Consider the following 11766-nt stretch of genomic DNA (forward strand, 5'->3'; position numbering starts at 1 on the left):
CTTAGTAATGCTGCTTTTTGAGTTCTGCTTGCACATATTCTGTTTATTTTTGGGTCTGGCACTTTAAAAACAAAACCAAAAACAAATCATACCCATCCATTACTATCTTTGTGATTCAGGTGCTTGAAATTTCCAAGAGTATGTCTGTATAAGTCTTCTATCTGTTTGGCCTCATTTTGATATACTTGCAGACTTCATTTTGTTTTCTTTCTCTTAATTCTGTTCCTTTATTTAATCTCATGGGAGAGAAAACATGGTCATTTTTTTATATCCTGTACATCATTCTTTCATCCAGTTCATAATTTTACTGCTTCAAACTCATATATTTATTTTGGGAGTGGAAATGGTAAAGTATGCCAGCCTTAGTGGTCCTCAACTACAGTATGGATAGAAACAAGTTATTTCTCCAGTAGTTTTTCATTCTCCATTATTGTAGCTTCATATAAATTATATTTTCTTGAATCTTTGAGTGCTAATTAGTATGGTTAGAGGCACGCCTAATTTCCATCAGCTATTTAAAAATATTCATGTCACATTTGTTTGATTCTTGTAAATTTTTAATGTTCTTCAAAGAAAGAATTGCACGTTTTGTTTTTTTTTTTTTGCTTTTACATGTTAATTGCCTTTGTGAATCGAATAGGATATTCTTTTTCTGAAAGAAAATTATCCTGACAGTAATGAAAATTACTTTAAATTTCTATTTTATTAAATTACATAATTTCCTATTTAGCATATTTCTTTTCCTTAGCTTCAACTAAGTGTTAATGAGTTCCTGAGGTCCCTTCCATCTCTAGATCAATGATCCCATGAACCATTTTTTTAACTTTTAATAGGAAACTAAGAAGAAATTTTATTTCATCATTTCTTGTGTTATGTAAATAATATTCTTTTATAAAACAAGATTTTTTGTATCTTATTTATATTTATGTATGTATGACTACTGATAGTTTATTTAAGAACCTGGCTTAAGAATATTTATATTCTTAGTATAATTTTTGTCCACATAGAATTTTTTCCCCACATTTTTATTCTCCCACTTTCCAACTCTCCCAAACAGTATTCTAATTCAATTAAAAATAAGTGGGGTTAGCAATTTTAATTTGATTTCTTTTATCCTTTATACCATTTGATTTTATATTGTACATTATAAAAATATTGAACATACTTGAGAAATAATTTGTATTCTGTTAATTCATTTGTGTGTTTTAAGTAGTTGTCATCCTTTGCATGTTTATGGGCTTATTGCTTATGTTTAAAAGGATTATAGTTCCTTGGGCTTCATAACTTTTTTAGCAGTTTTGCATATTGAGGGCTATGTATGACACAGCTGTGTTATTTGAAATTAATTATACCTAATTGACTATATATATATATTCTCATTAGCAGCCAACGGCAGTCATTAGCAAGATATCATCTTTGAGACCATGTTTGCAAAGAAACAACTTAATCTAATGCAAATTAGAAGGATATATTTATTACTTACCTATTCTTTGCCAAAGTTCAGATTTAATTGCTTCTTACTACAGAGTATTATGAAAGCTTGATAGCCATTTATTTTAATGTTGAAGGAATTACCTTACAGTTTATAAAATTGAAGTGTACCATCCAATAAAAATATTCTATGGATTATGTTCTTTTAGAGGTTCACTATTACTTTAGTGTCTAAACTTAAAAGGTTTTATTAGATTTTTTTTTAAAATAAAGTCTGTTCATCTTTTGTTGGAACATTATACAACTCAGTCTTGAGAACTTGTAAACATGGAGAACTGTTATTACAGAAGGCTATGGGAAATCAGCATGGCAATTTGAAAAGTTACACATTTTTTCAGCTTGGAAAAGGGATCATAGTTCCAGGAAGTCTGTACAATTTGGTAGAATAACTTCATCTCCCTTTGCAATCAACATACTTCCCGGCACAAAAAAGGAAGTCTGAAAGAAGTTATATCTACTCTTATTCTGGGATCTCTTTTAACTGAAACCATCTAAATTGTGGTAGATGGAAGATGAACTAAAAAGAGTCTCTCCTCAGTGTAAAATGTAATGTGCTAAACAATGTTCACTTGTGTTTTCATGGTCTTGGGGGCGGGAGACAGAATACAGTAATCAGTATAAAAACGATAGCTTCAGGTAGGTAAAATGCATAGTTTTCTTTCAGTTTTTAGTTGTCCATTAACAAAAACAATTAATCTACATTAAATTAAGATAATTGAATGCCTCAACCCAAATCTTCACTTAATTTGGGGTTAGAGGGTCTTCATCCATGTCATCAAGATGACCTTTCTGTTTAAAATCTCACCCATAATTATTTATCTATGTGGGCCATCTGTCATTGATGATATTTTTGTGGTCTTCCCATTATTTTCATTTGAAAATTGATAATCCATTACTTTTTTCATTTCATAACAGTAATTTCATCCATTATTCAAATAATACTTTACACCTTCCTATTATGTGTTGGTCAAGATTTTTTCAAATGAAATGTCTTTAAGAGAGGAATAGATTCATATAAGATAATTTCTCTGTTACTGTTCAAGCTCTTAACAGATTATTAAAAGGGACTTTAAACTTTGTGTTTCTATTAAATTGACATTGTAGCTGGCATATTTTTCACTGCACTACTGGAAAATTTGATGGGTGTTGGATTTTTTTTTAATTGTTGTTGCTTTCATCATCATTCATGCAAATTGATGCCAAAGTCAGATGTGTTAAGCCTAATCATAAAACAACTTTGAATAAATATTAGTGAGACCTATTTGGTCAACAAATTAAGCTTCCAAACTTCAGGATAGATAATTTTTTTTGTTACAGAAAATACCTGTTCTTTTCATGTTTCTTATACCCTAATAATTATTTTTAAAGCTCTTTTAACATATACGACTCATATGATGAGAGCAAAGAGTTTTGCATATGGTTTAATTCATCTGCCTATCCCTCTATTTGCCAGTAGTGCTGTGTACTGAAAATAATTAAACTGAAATTATCATGAGCACGTTTATGAAGAGATACTAATGAAGTCTTCCATTTAGGCGACTCTACCTCTGGACTTATGCTTATTGAAGTGAACTTATGTGTTAAATCTTTGCATCTTATAATACCTAAATTTTTTTTTGTTTTTATAGTCTCAAGGATTACAGGTTATCCTCTTGCCTGCTAACTAAGAAAATATTTTCAGGCACACTCTTTTCAGATTAAAATAATTTGTGTAAAAGATTAATTGAAAAGCACTAGAATTTCTCTATACAAGCTTGGACAGATCCTTCAAATTTTAGAAAATAGATTTCAAAATTTCATTATTTTGAAATGTTTAGAGATTTAACCTTACTAACCAATGTAGCACACACAGACATGATCAATAGGTTTTGGTTTCGACACTTATATAAAACACATTCATTGATCATGCTTTTGCAGTGAATGCTTAGAAAAACAGTATCTGAACACAACCTTTCTATAAGACCTTACTGTGTTTCCTGTTTCAAAAGATTAGGGATGGGACTGGTGATTTTCCTGGCCTAGGGGATTCCATGGTGAGAAAATTCCCTCTACCAGTGCAGGTCAACACTTTCTCTCTCTAACTTGTCATTTTAGAGAGGTTACATGTCTTGTCCAGGGTCCCACTGCCAATATATCTATCTGTCTATCTATCTATCTATCTATCTAGATATATAAATATAGATAAATATATAGAGATAAACGCACACATATCAGAGATGGGACACATCTATGTCCTGCCTCATGATTCTAAAGATTTCAATATAGAAGTTGGTAGTTAATAGTGATTAAATTATAATACACCTATAAAATCAAAATAATTGTACAGATAGAATTCTTGGCTAACCTAAGATACCCAGGTGACTAAAATGAATGGCATTTTCTATGATGACGAGAAGTAGTGTCATTTAGGCTATGTTTAATTCTGCTTTAAAATTTTTCACTAGTTATTGATCAGTTAACATACCCTTTAGATTGTCCCCTTTCCCCTCCCATTTATATTCAGTTACCATTGCATGTAATTCACTATATTTTAAAATGTGTGAATTGTTTTCTCTTTATAGTTTAGTACTTCAAAGTAACTCATCCCATACAAACCAAAACTACCATTTGGTCCTTTTAATCTTGTTATCTGAAATGCTTTGTCACTGTCTTCCATTGTGTACACCAGTTTTGTAATGAATTACATCTGAGTTGGACTTTTCTTTTTTTTTTTTTTTCCTTTTATTTACCTCTATATACAGGCTGGCTTAGCAGGAGCTCCAGCCCGTGCAGTATCCGCTGTAAAGAATATGAATCTTCCTGAGATCCCAAGAAATATTAACATTGGTGACATCAGTATAAAAGTGCCAAACCTGCCCTCTTTTAAATAAAAAGGCTACTCCCAGGTAAAATCTAGGAGGGAAAAAGTCATCTAGGTTTACCATGCAATTGTTTACCAAAAAAGAGAAAGAGAGTCTTAATTTTTTTGCTGTTGGATTGATTTAAGAAAAGGTATTGTATAGAATCATGTATAAAATCAGTATATTAAGATGAATATTGCTTTTGTCTTGACTCAGTGATTTTTAAGGAAATGAGTAGTCCCTGTGTGATTTTTTTTTCTAAATTACATTCCTATGCCCTCATAAGGCATGTCATGTTGGTTGCTACAGTATTTTGAAAATGTATTTAAAGGATTCCTTTATTATGTACAACCCAAAATATTGGGGCATTTTGTATATTTCATGGAATTCTGTGAGTACAGCATTCCTTAACTCTTCCTGCCATTTGTCATGATTATTTAAAAACCATATCTGTGTTGCATGAAAATATTCTGTTCTTTTTTAGAAAAAATAAACTCCAAATTAACTGGACTTCTAAACCACCTATTTGTTTGAAATCTCATTTGGCAATAAATCATGTTTTCCTGTTGCTCAGCAAAATTATAAAAAAAATTATATTTTATCATTGTTTTAAAGTAAGTTGATGTGGTATTGATTGCTACCAAAGTTGTAAATGTTTGAAAACTTACTAAATTAATAAGGAATCCTCTGAGAGATTTTACACTATTTAAGAATAGATTATACTCTTTATTTAGTATAGGGTTTATACTATACTATGATAACCAAAATCTTATTTTTATACATTCCAGAGAGAAAATTGCAAGACTTAGGTTAATTTTACATGTTATATTAGAAGCCATCTCACTTTTGGCTTACTTCTGGTTCAGATGAGAGAAGGTAATTTCAATGAATGCTTAACTTGGTTGGTGTCCACACCCATCCATCCTCCCAGATGCACCTGTTACCTCACTTTTTTCATTAGGTGAAGGGTGGTTCAGTGTGGCCCTCTCAAACCCCCAAAGCCTTAGGCTGTAGTTTTACTTTTCAGGCCATATTTTCTCTTCAGTGTGTGACAAGGTGAGTGTATATCCCTAATTTCATCCATTATTCAGAAAATACTTTACACCTTCCTATTGTGTGTTGGTCAAGATTTTTTTCAAATGAAATGTCTTTAAGAGAGGCTTACTCACTGTCTCCATAGTTTTTCAAGTTCCTATTCCTAAAATTTTGCTGCCCATGTTCTTCTTCTTGTTGTTCAATTGTTTCGGTCATATCTGACTCTTTGTGACCCCTATTTGGAGTTTTCTTAGCAAAGATACTGGGGTGGTTTGCCATTTCCTTCTGCAGCTCATTTTGCAAATGAGGAAACTGAAGCAAACAAGGTTAAGTGACTTGACGAGGGTCACACACAGCTAGTAAGTGTCTGAGACTGGATTTGAACTCAGATCTTCCTGACTCCAGGCCCAGTACTCTCCACTGAGCCATCTAGCTGCCCTTCTCAGTTCTTATTGTACCCCATCCTACCTGTTTTTTTTCCCCCATCATTCATTTACTCATACAACAAATGTTTATCAGATGTTACTTATGTCTAAGACATTGTTCTAGACTCCATTCCCCTTTCTTCCTTGGATAGCTGGGTCATCCAGGTTCTTGCTCTCATGCTCACTGCTTGGGCCTCTCCCAGATCCTATTGGTCTATATCATTCAGTGATGTGGAGGTAAACAGCAAGCTAGGAGACAATGGAAGAACCAAAAACCCGGGTAAGTGTGGAATAAATTAGTATGCAAGGGGAGTGAAATCATGTGGAGGCTTAGTATGTTGGATTATATAGGGATATAATTTTTTACATTGAGAAATCTCACTATTCTTCAAGACTGAATCTGCCTAGTACTCACATCTCAGCAGTACCCTTTGACTGGAGGGCAGGATCATGGATTCCCCTATAAACCTCTCCCTTCTCCAGCTTTTTAGCTTCTTTTTGTGTGTTATCTTACTCCTATTAGATTGTGAATTCCTTGAGGGCAAGGACTATCTTTTTTTTTTATTATTCATATCCCCAGTGTTTAACATAGTGCCTGGCACATAGTAGGTGCTTAATAAATGTCTGTTAACTGACAACTTCCTGGAATTGCCTGCAAGGTTTGGATGCCATTTACGGTAAGTTACACTCAAAGAATTTGCCTCAAGAAATGAAATTATTTTAGTTCTGAGGGCATTCAGAGCTTGGATTTGACATTTCATATAAGTGATGGTAAATATTTTCTAAGTTAATTAATATCATGAAGGTTTGGGAACTGGAAAACAAGTATCTAGATTGTATTTTAGAGAAGAGGGATATTAGGTAAGGTGGTTATAAATGTAGATTTGGAAGGAATTTTTTTTTCACTTGGTGAGGTTTCTAAGTGAAGCATAGTCTTTTCTTTTATATGTATGTAACAGGATCAGAAGAAGTAGTTTTTTTGTTGTGGTTTTGGCTACTGAGTGGGGAAATCCTAGCCAGAAAAATCATATTGTTCATCTACATAGTGCTTTACAGTTTTTAAAGCACTTTCACATGTGTTACTTCATGTGATCCTTGTAAGAGCTCCAGGAGGTGGACAGGGCAGGTGTTATAAAGCAGTATGAGATGGTACAGTGCATAGTGTGCTAGAGTGAGGAAGACTTCTCTTCCAGAGTTCAAATCTGACCTCAGATACTTACTGGCTGTGTGACCCTGAGCAAATCACTTAACCCTGTTTGCCTTAATTCCTCATCTGTAAAATGAGCCAGAGAAGGAAACAGTAAACCACTTCAGTATCTTTGCCACGAAAACCCAAATGGGGTCATGAAGAGTCAGACATGACTGGAAAATGACTGAACAACAGCAATAAGAAATTGAGACGAGAGGATGTTAGATAATCTGCCCAAGATCAATGTGCCAGCCGCGCCGTGCACTCTCCTCCTATAAGGAGCAGGCTGCCAAGGTCATACTTACCAGTCTTCGGTGCCCACCCGGATAAACACAGAGACGAGCCGATCAGGAGGTGCCAACACTCGAGCTTTATTCAGAGGCCATCGCAGCAAGGCCAAGCAGGAAGGCCAGAGCAAGAGAGCAGGAGCAAAAGAGAGCGAGCTCCGATCTCTACTGTTCCTTAAGTACCTACTTAGCCCCTCCTCCTCAGCCCGCCTACTAGTCATTGATTGTAGGGTCAGATGCCAGAAGGGGATGTCTGGGGTTAGCGCTTAGACCAAGGGAGAGGACGTGACGCAGGAGGCTAGGACCGGATACAGGAAGGAGGCGTCTGGGTTAGAGCTGTACCTAGGGAGAGGACGTGACCCAGGAAGTCAGGCCCAGATACCGGGAGGAGGCGTCTGGGGTCAGTGCTACACAAAGGGAAAGTACATGACCCAGGAAGTCAGGAAGGAGACGTCTGGGGTTAACGTTGCACCTAGGGAAGAGGACTAGACAAAGGAACTCGTTCTCTGCTGTCCCACTCCCACATGGCACGGCCCCCTGCCTCAGGAGCACGTGCTCTGGCTACTTCCTTGTATCCTGTTCCTTCTCCAGCTTATCACAGCTCCACATAGCACTGCCCACTGCCTCAGGAGCATGAGCTCCGGTTACTTCTCCGTATCCAGTTCCCATCCCAGTTCACCACAACTCCACCTAGCACAGCCCCTGCCTCGGGAGCGTGAGCTCCAGTTACTTCCTTATACCCAGTTCCCGCCCCATGTTGCCACAACCCCCACTTGGCAGTGGCCAACACCAGACAATCCCTCACAGTCAAGGCATGTAGCACAGCTGGAATTGTCATGTGGATCGTCCAGCTCTGAATCTAGTCTCTTTCCCCTTTCCTTTTGGATATAGATATTGGAATATCTGTATAAACACTCCAAGGAGAGATTGAAAGAGGAATGATTTTCAAGCTTTCAACATGGAAAATATAAAACTATGAAGCTAAACTTACTATTTAATACTGATTTTAATGCTGAATTATGTCTCGCTACCATTAAATGGATGGATAGAACGTTACATTTTATTTAGGTTGTTGAACATCAAAATGAACCCCAAAATTGTGTATTAAAAAGGAACAGGATAATCCCAACTTTAGTTTCAGATATAACAAAAAACTAAACTTTCTCAAGAATGCATTATGACTTGATTACAATTTAGAAGGAAAATGTCCTTTTTTAAAAAAATTTTAATAGCAGAGCTTAATAAATAGCCATTTAGGAATTGGATTTGTTTTTCTCGGCACCAGAAAGAATGAGGAGCAGTGGGCAGACATTGCAGAGAATCAGATTTGGGCGTGATGTAAAGAAAAACTTCCTAATTCAAGCTGTTCTAAAGTGAAGCAGGCTACCTTGGAAGGTTGCGACAAGATCCCTTTCACTTATGTGATTCTGGGCAAATCACCCTCTCAGGGCCCCGGGCAACCCTGGAAAGTGCAGACGTTTGGTAACTACATTACTTAAAAGGAGTAAAATGGCTGAAAAATGACTGAACAACAACAAGACCTTGGGTAAGCCACTTAACTCCTTGGGCCTCAGTTTCTTTATATGTAAAATGACTGAGATGACCTCCAGGGCCCCTTCCTCTAACTGATGGTAGCACTAATATGGTACTATCCCTAACATGACACATTGAAATCTATTCATAACTTTTCATCTTGTGCAACTTTTATTCCTAATAGCCAATAAATCTTATCACATGGGCAGGGGGTGGAGGGTGGGGTCTGCCAAACATGATTGGAAGTGTTCCTTTACCTCTTCTAATATTAATTAAGTATTAGTGCAACATGCAGATGGACCATCTGTTATCCTTCGCTCTCAGCATAGCCAACCACTCTTCTTTTCAGGTCATACCTCTCCTCAAAATATTTTTCATATTGCTTTTTAAATGAAATCATCATTGCTGAATCCTACTTATACTCACTGTACATGGTACTATTGCTCTTTGAGTGACCACAAACATACAATAAAAACATGTAATGTCCCAAGGTGAGTAATTTTAACAAACCTTTCTTGAAAAGTTATAACCAAATATGAAAATATGTTTTGCATTACTTCATATGTATTTCTTGCCTTCTCAATGGATGGGAAAGGAAGTGGAGAGAAATTGAAACTGAAAATAAATTTTTTAATTTTTAAAAAATTAAAAAAAGAGAAAAGCTCTAATGAACCGGTTACAAATACAAACTAATTCATAAGTTAAATTGAGCTATGTTAAGGAAAGATAATGAAACCAGTCAAAGGTAAGGATAAGTAACTATCTGTAAAATGTCGCTTATAGTGTTGATACCTAAACTAGGAAGATCAAGAAAACTATGGAGCAATTTCTGTAATGAATATTGGTGCAAAAAATTTAAATCAAATACTTGGAAGGAGATTACAGCAATATATCACAAAGATCATATGCTATGACCAAGTGGGATTTATACCAGGAGTGCAAGGCTGGTTTAATATTAGGAAAATTATCAGCATAATTGACCATATCAATAACAAAAACAAAAATCATATGATTATCTCAGTAGATGCAGAAAAAGCTTTTGACAAAGTACAATACTCATTCCTATTAAAAACACTAGAAATTATGAGAATAATGGAACTTTCCTTAAAATGATAAATAGTATCTATCTAAAACCATCAGCAAGCATTATCTGTAATGGGATATAAGCTAGAAGCCTTCCCAATAAGATCAGGTGAAGCAAAGATGTCCATTATCACCACTATTGTTCGATATTGTACTAGAAAAGAGAAGAAAAAGAAATTGAAAGAATTAGAATAGGCAATGAGGAAACAAAACTATTACTCTTTGCAGATGATGTGATGGTATACCTAGAAAATCCTAAAAAAACTAGTTGAAACAATTAACAACTTTAGCAAAGTTTCACGATATAAAATAAATCCACGTAAACCATCAACTTGTCTAAATGTGACCCACAAAGTCCATCTGGAAGACATAGAGAAATTCCATTTAAAATAGCTGCAGACAATATAAAATACTTGGGAGTCTACCTGCCAAGACAAATCCAGTAACTCTATGAACGCAATCACACAACACTTTTTACACAAATTGTCAGATCTAAACAGTTGGAGAAATATTAATTGCTAATGAGTAGGTTGAGCCAATATAATAAAAATGACAGTTCTACCTATCCAGTGCCGTACCAATCTACCAAAAAATTATTTTTATAGAGCTTGAAAAATAACACCAAAATAAAATCTGATGGTGGTGGGGAGGATGGACAAGGGGAATAGTTTAATGATGTGAAGGTTGTGGGAGAAAGAAGAAGTAAGAGTGTTCACAATACAACACAAAATAAGGAACCATTTACTGACAAGTTCCTGGTAAAATAGATTTTTCTATGATAAGAACAATTAATTCAACCCAGCTAGATATGGAATCACCTATAGTCTAGAACAGAAGAGGTTCCGAGGTTTAATGACCACCTCATCTCAGTAGGATAGGACTAGTCCCCAAAAGAAATCAGTCCTTGAACTTTGGGAAAGCAATGGCACTATTTCATTGAGTCACAATACAGTGCTGTATTTGCATGTGAACCACAGGAAACTAGGGGAGGTGGGAGATTTATAATTGTTATTGGAGAGTATATGAAATTTTTTTCTCCAGCTAAGTGGATTGGCTTTAGTGAGCAATAGGATGAAATAAGATACTGGGAAGGACTCCAGTCCTACGAAATATGTAATAAACAGTGGGATTTTGATGGTAACTTGTTTTTTGCTTTAATCAAACAGTTTTACTCTGAAATTCCTTTACATAATCTTCATACTTCACCAAAAAAAATTGTAGGAGCTCCCTATCCTTCCCTTCTCATCACACATCCCTCTAACATCATTTCCCACAATTTCTTCTTTCATTCCATTGTCTGATGAAGAAGTAGCTCTTCTGTTTGCCAAGGCCAACCCTCCCATCTTCTCTTTTCTTTTCCAGCAGATTGCATGCTCAGTTCATTCTACCAGTTACTTCCCTACTGTCTACAAACATTCCTAGGTCTTCCCATCCTTTAAAAAAAAAAAAGCCAAACTGACACCTTCACTAAATGAATGAACAAAGCATTTATTAAAGTGCTCACTATGTTCGAAGCACTGTGCTAAGTACTGGGGATACAAATAGAAAAGTAAAACAACTCCTTCTCTCAAAGGAGCTTACATTCTAATATGGGAGACAATACACGTGGAAGGTTTCTGCTGCCAGTCAGATGGAAAAGTCCCATGGTCCTTAGGGTGCAGCATCAAGTCAGATAGCAATGCCTCTTCTTTAATGTCATTTCCATTGATAAAATTGTATGTGTTTCTGATGTTAAGCCATTTGACAGTGTCAGGGACTTTGGTGGCAAGAACTTTCTTTCCTAGGTCTTTGGTAGCTGTGTCTGTAGCACCAGCAGGAGTAGTTTCCAGCCCGCATCTCCACAAAGGTTGCTTTCCAGGATCACAGATTGGGCTAAAAAGCAT

The 11766-nt window shown here is 35.6% G+C and overlaps 1 protein-coding gene across 1 annotated transcript in view; it reads left to right on the forward strand.

Annotated features, from left to right (window-relative positions):
• The window catches only part of AP3S1 (adaptor related protein complex 3 subunit sigma 1), a 95667-nt gene extending 90820 nt beyond the window's left edge, over positions 1 to 4847 (forward strand). The window contains exon 6 of the mRNA XM_027874862.1: positions 4233 to 4847. Coding sequence (XP_027730663.1) covers positions 4233 to 4361 — 129 coding nt within the window. The 3' untranslated portion in view covers positions 4362 to 4847. The remainder of the gene's footprint in view (positions 1 to 4232) is intronic.
• The last annotated feature ends 6919 nt before the right edge of the window (positions 4848 to 11766 follow it).

This window comes from Vombatus ursinus, unplaced genomic scaffold, assembly GCF_900497805.2.
Source record: "Vombatus ursinus unplaced genomic scaffold, bare-nosed wombat genome assembly UNPS02014807.1, whole genome shotgun sequence".
Lineage (NCBI taxonomy): Eukaryota > Metazoa > Chordata > Mammalia > Diprotodontia > Vombatidae > Vombatus > Vombatus ursinus.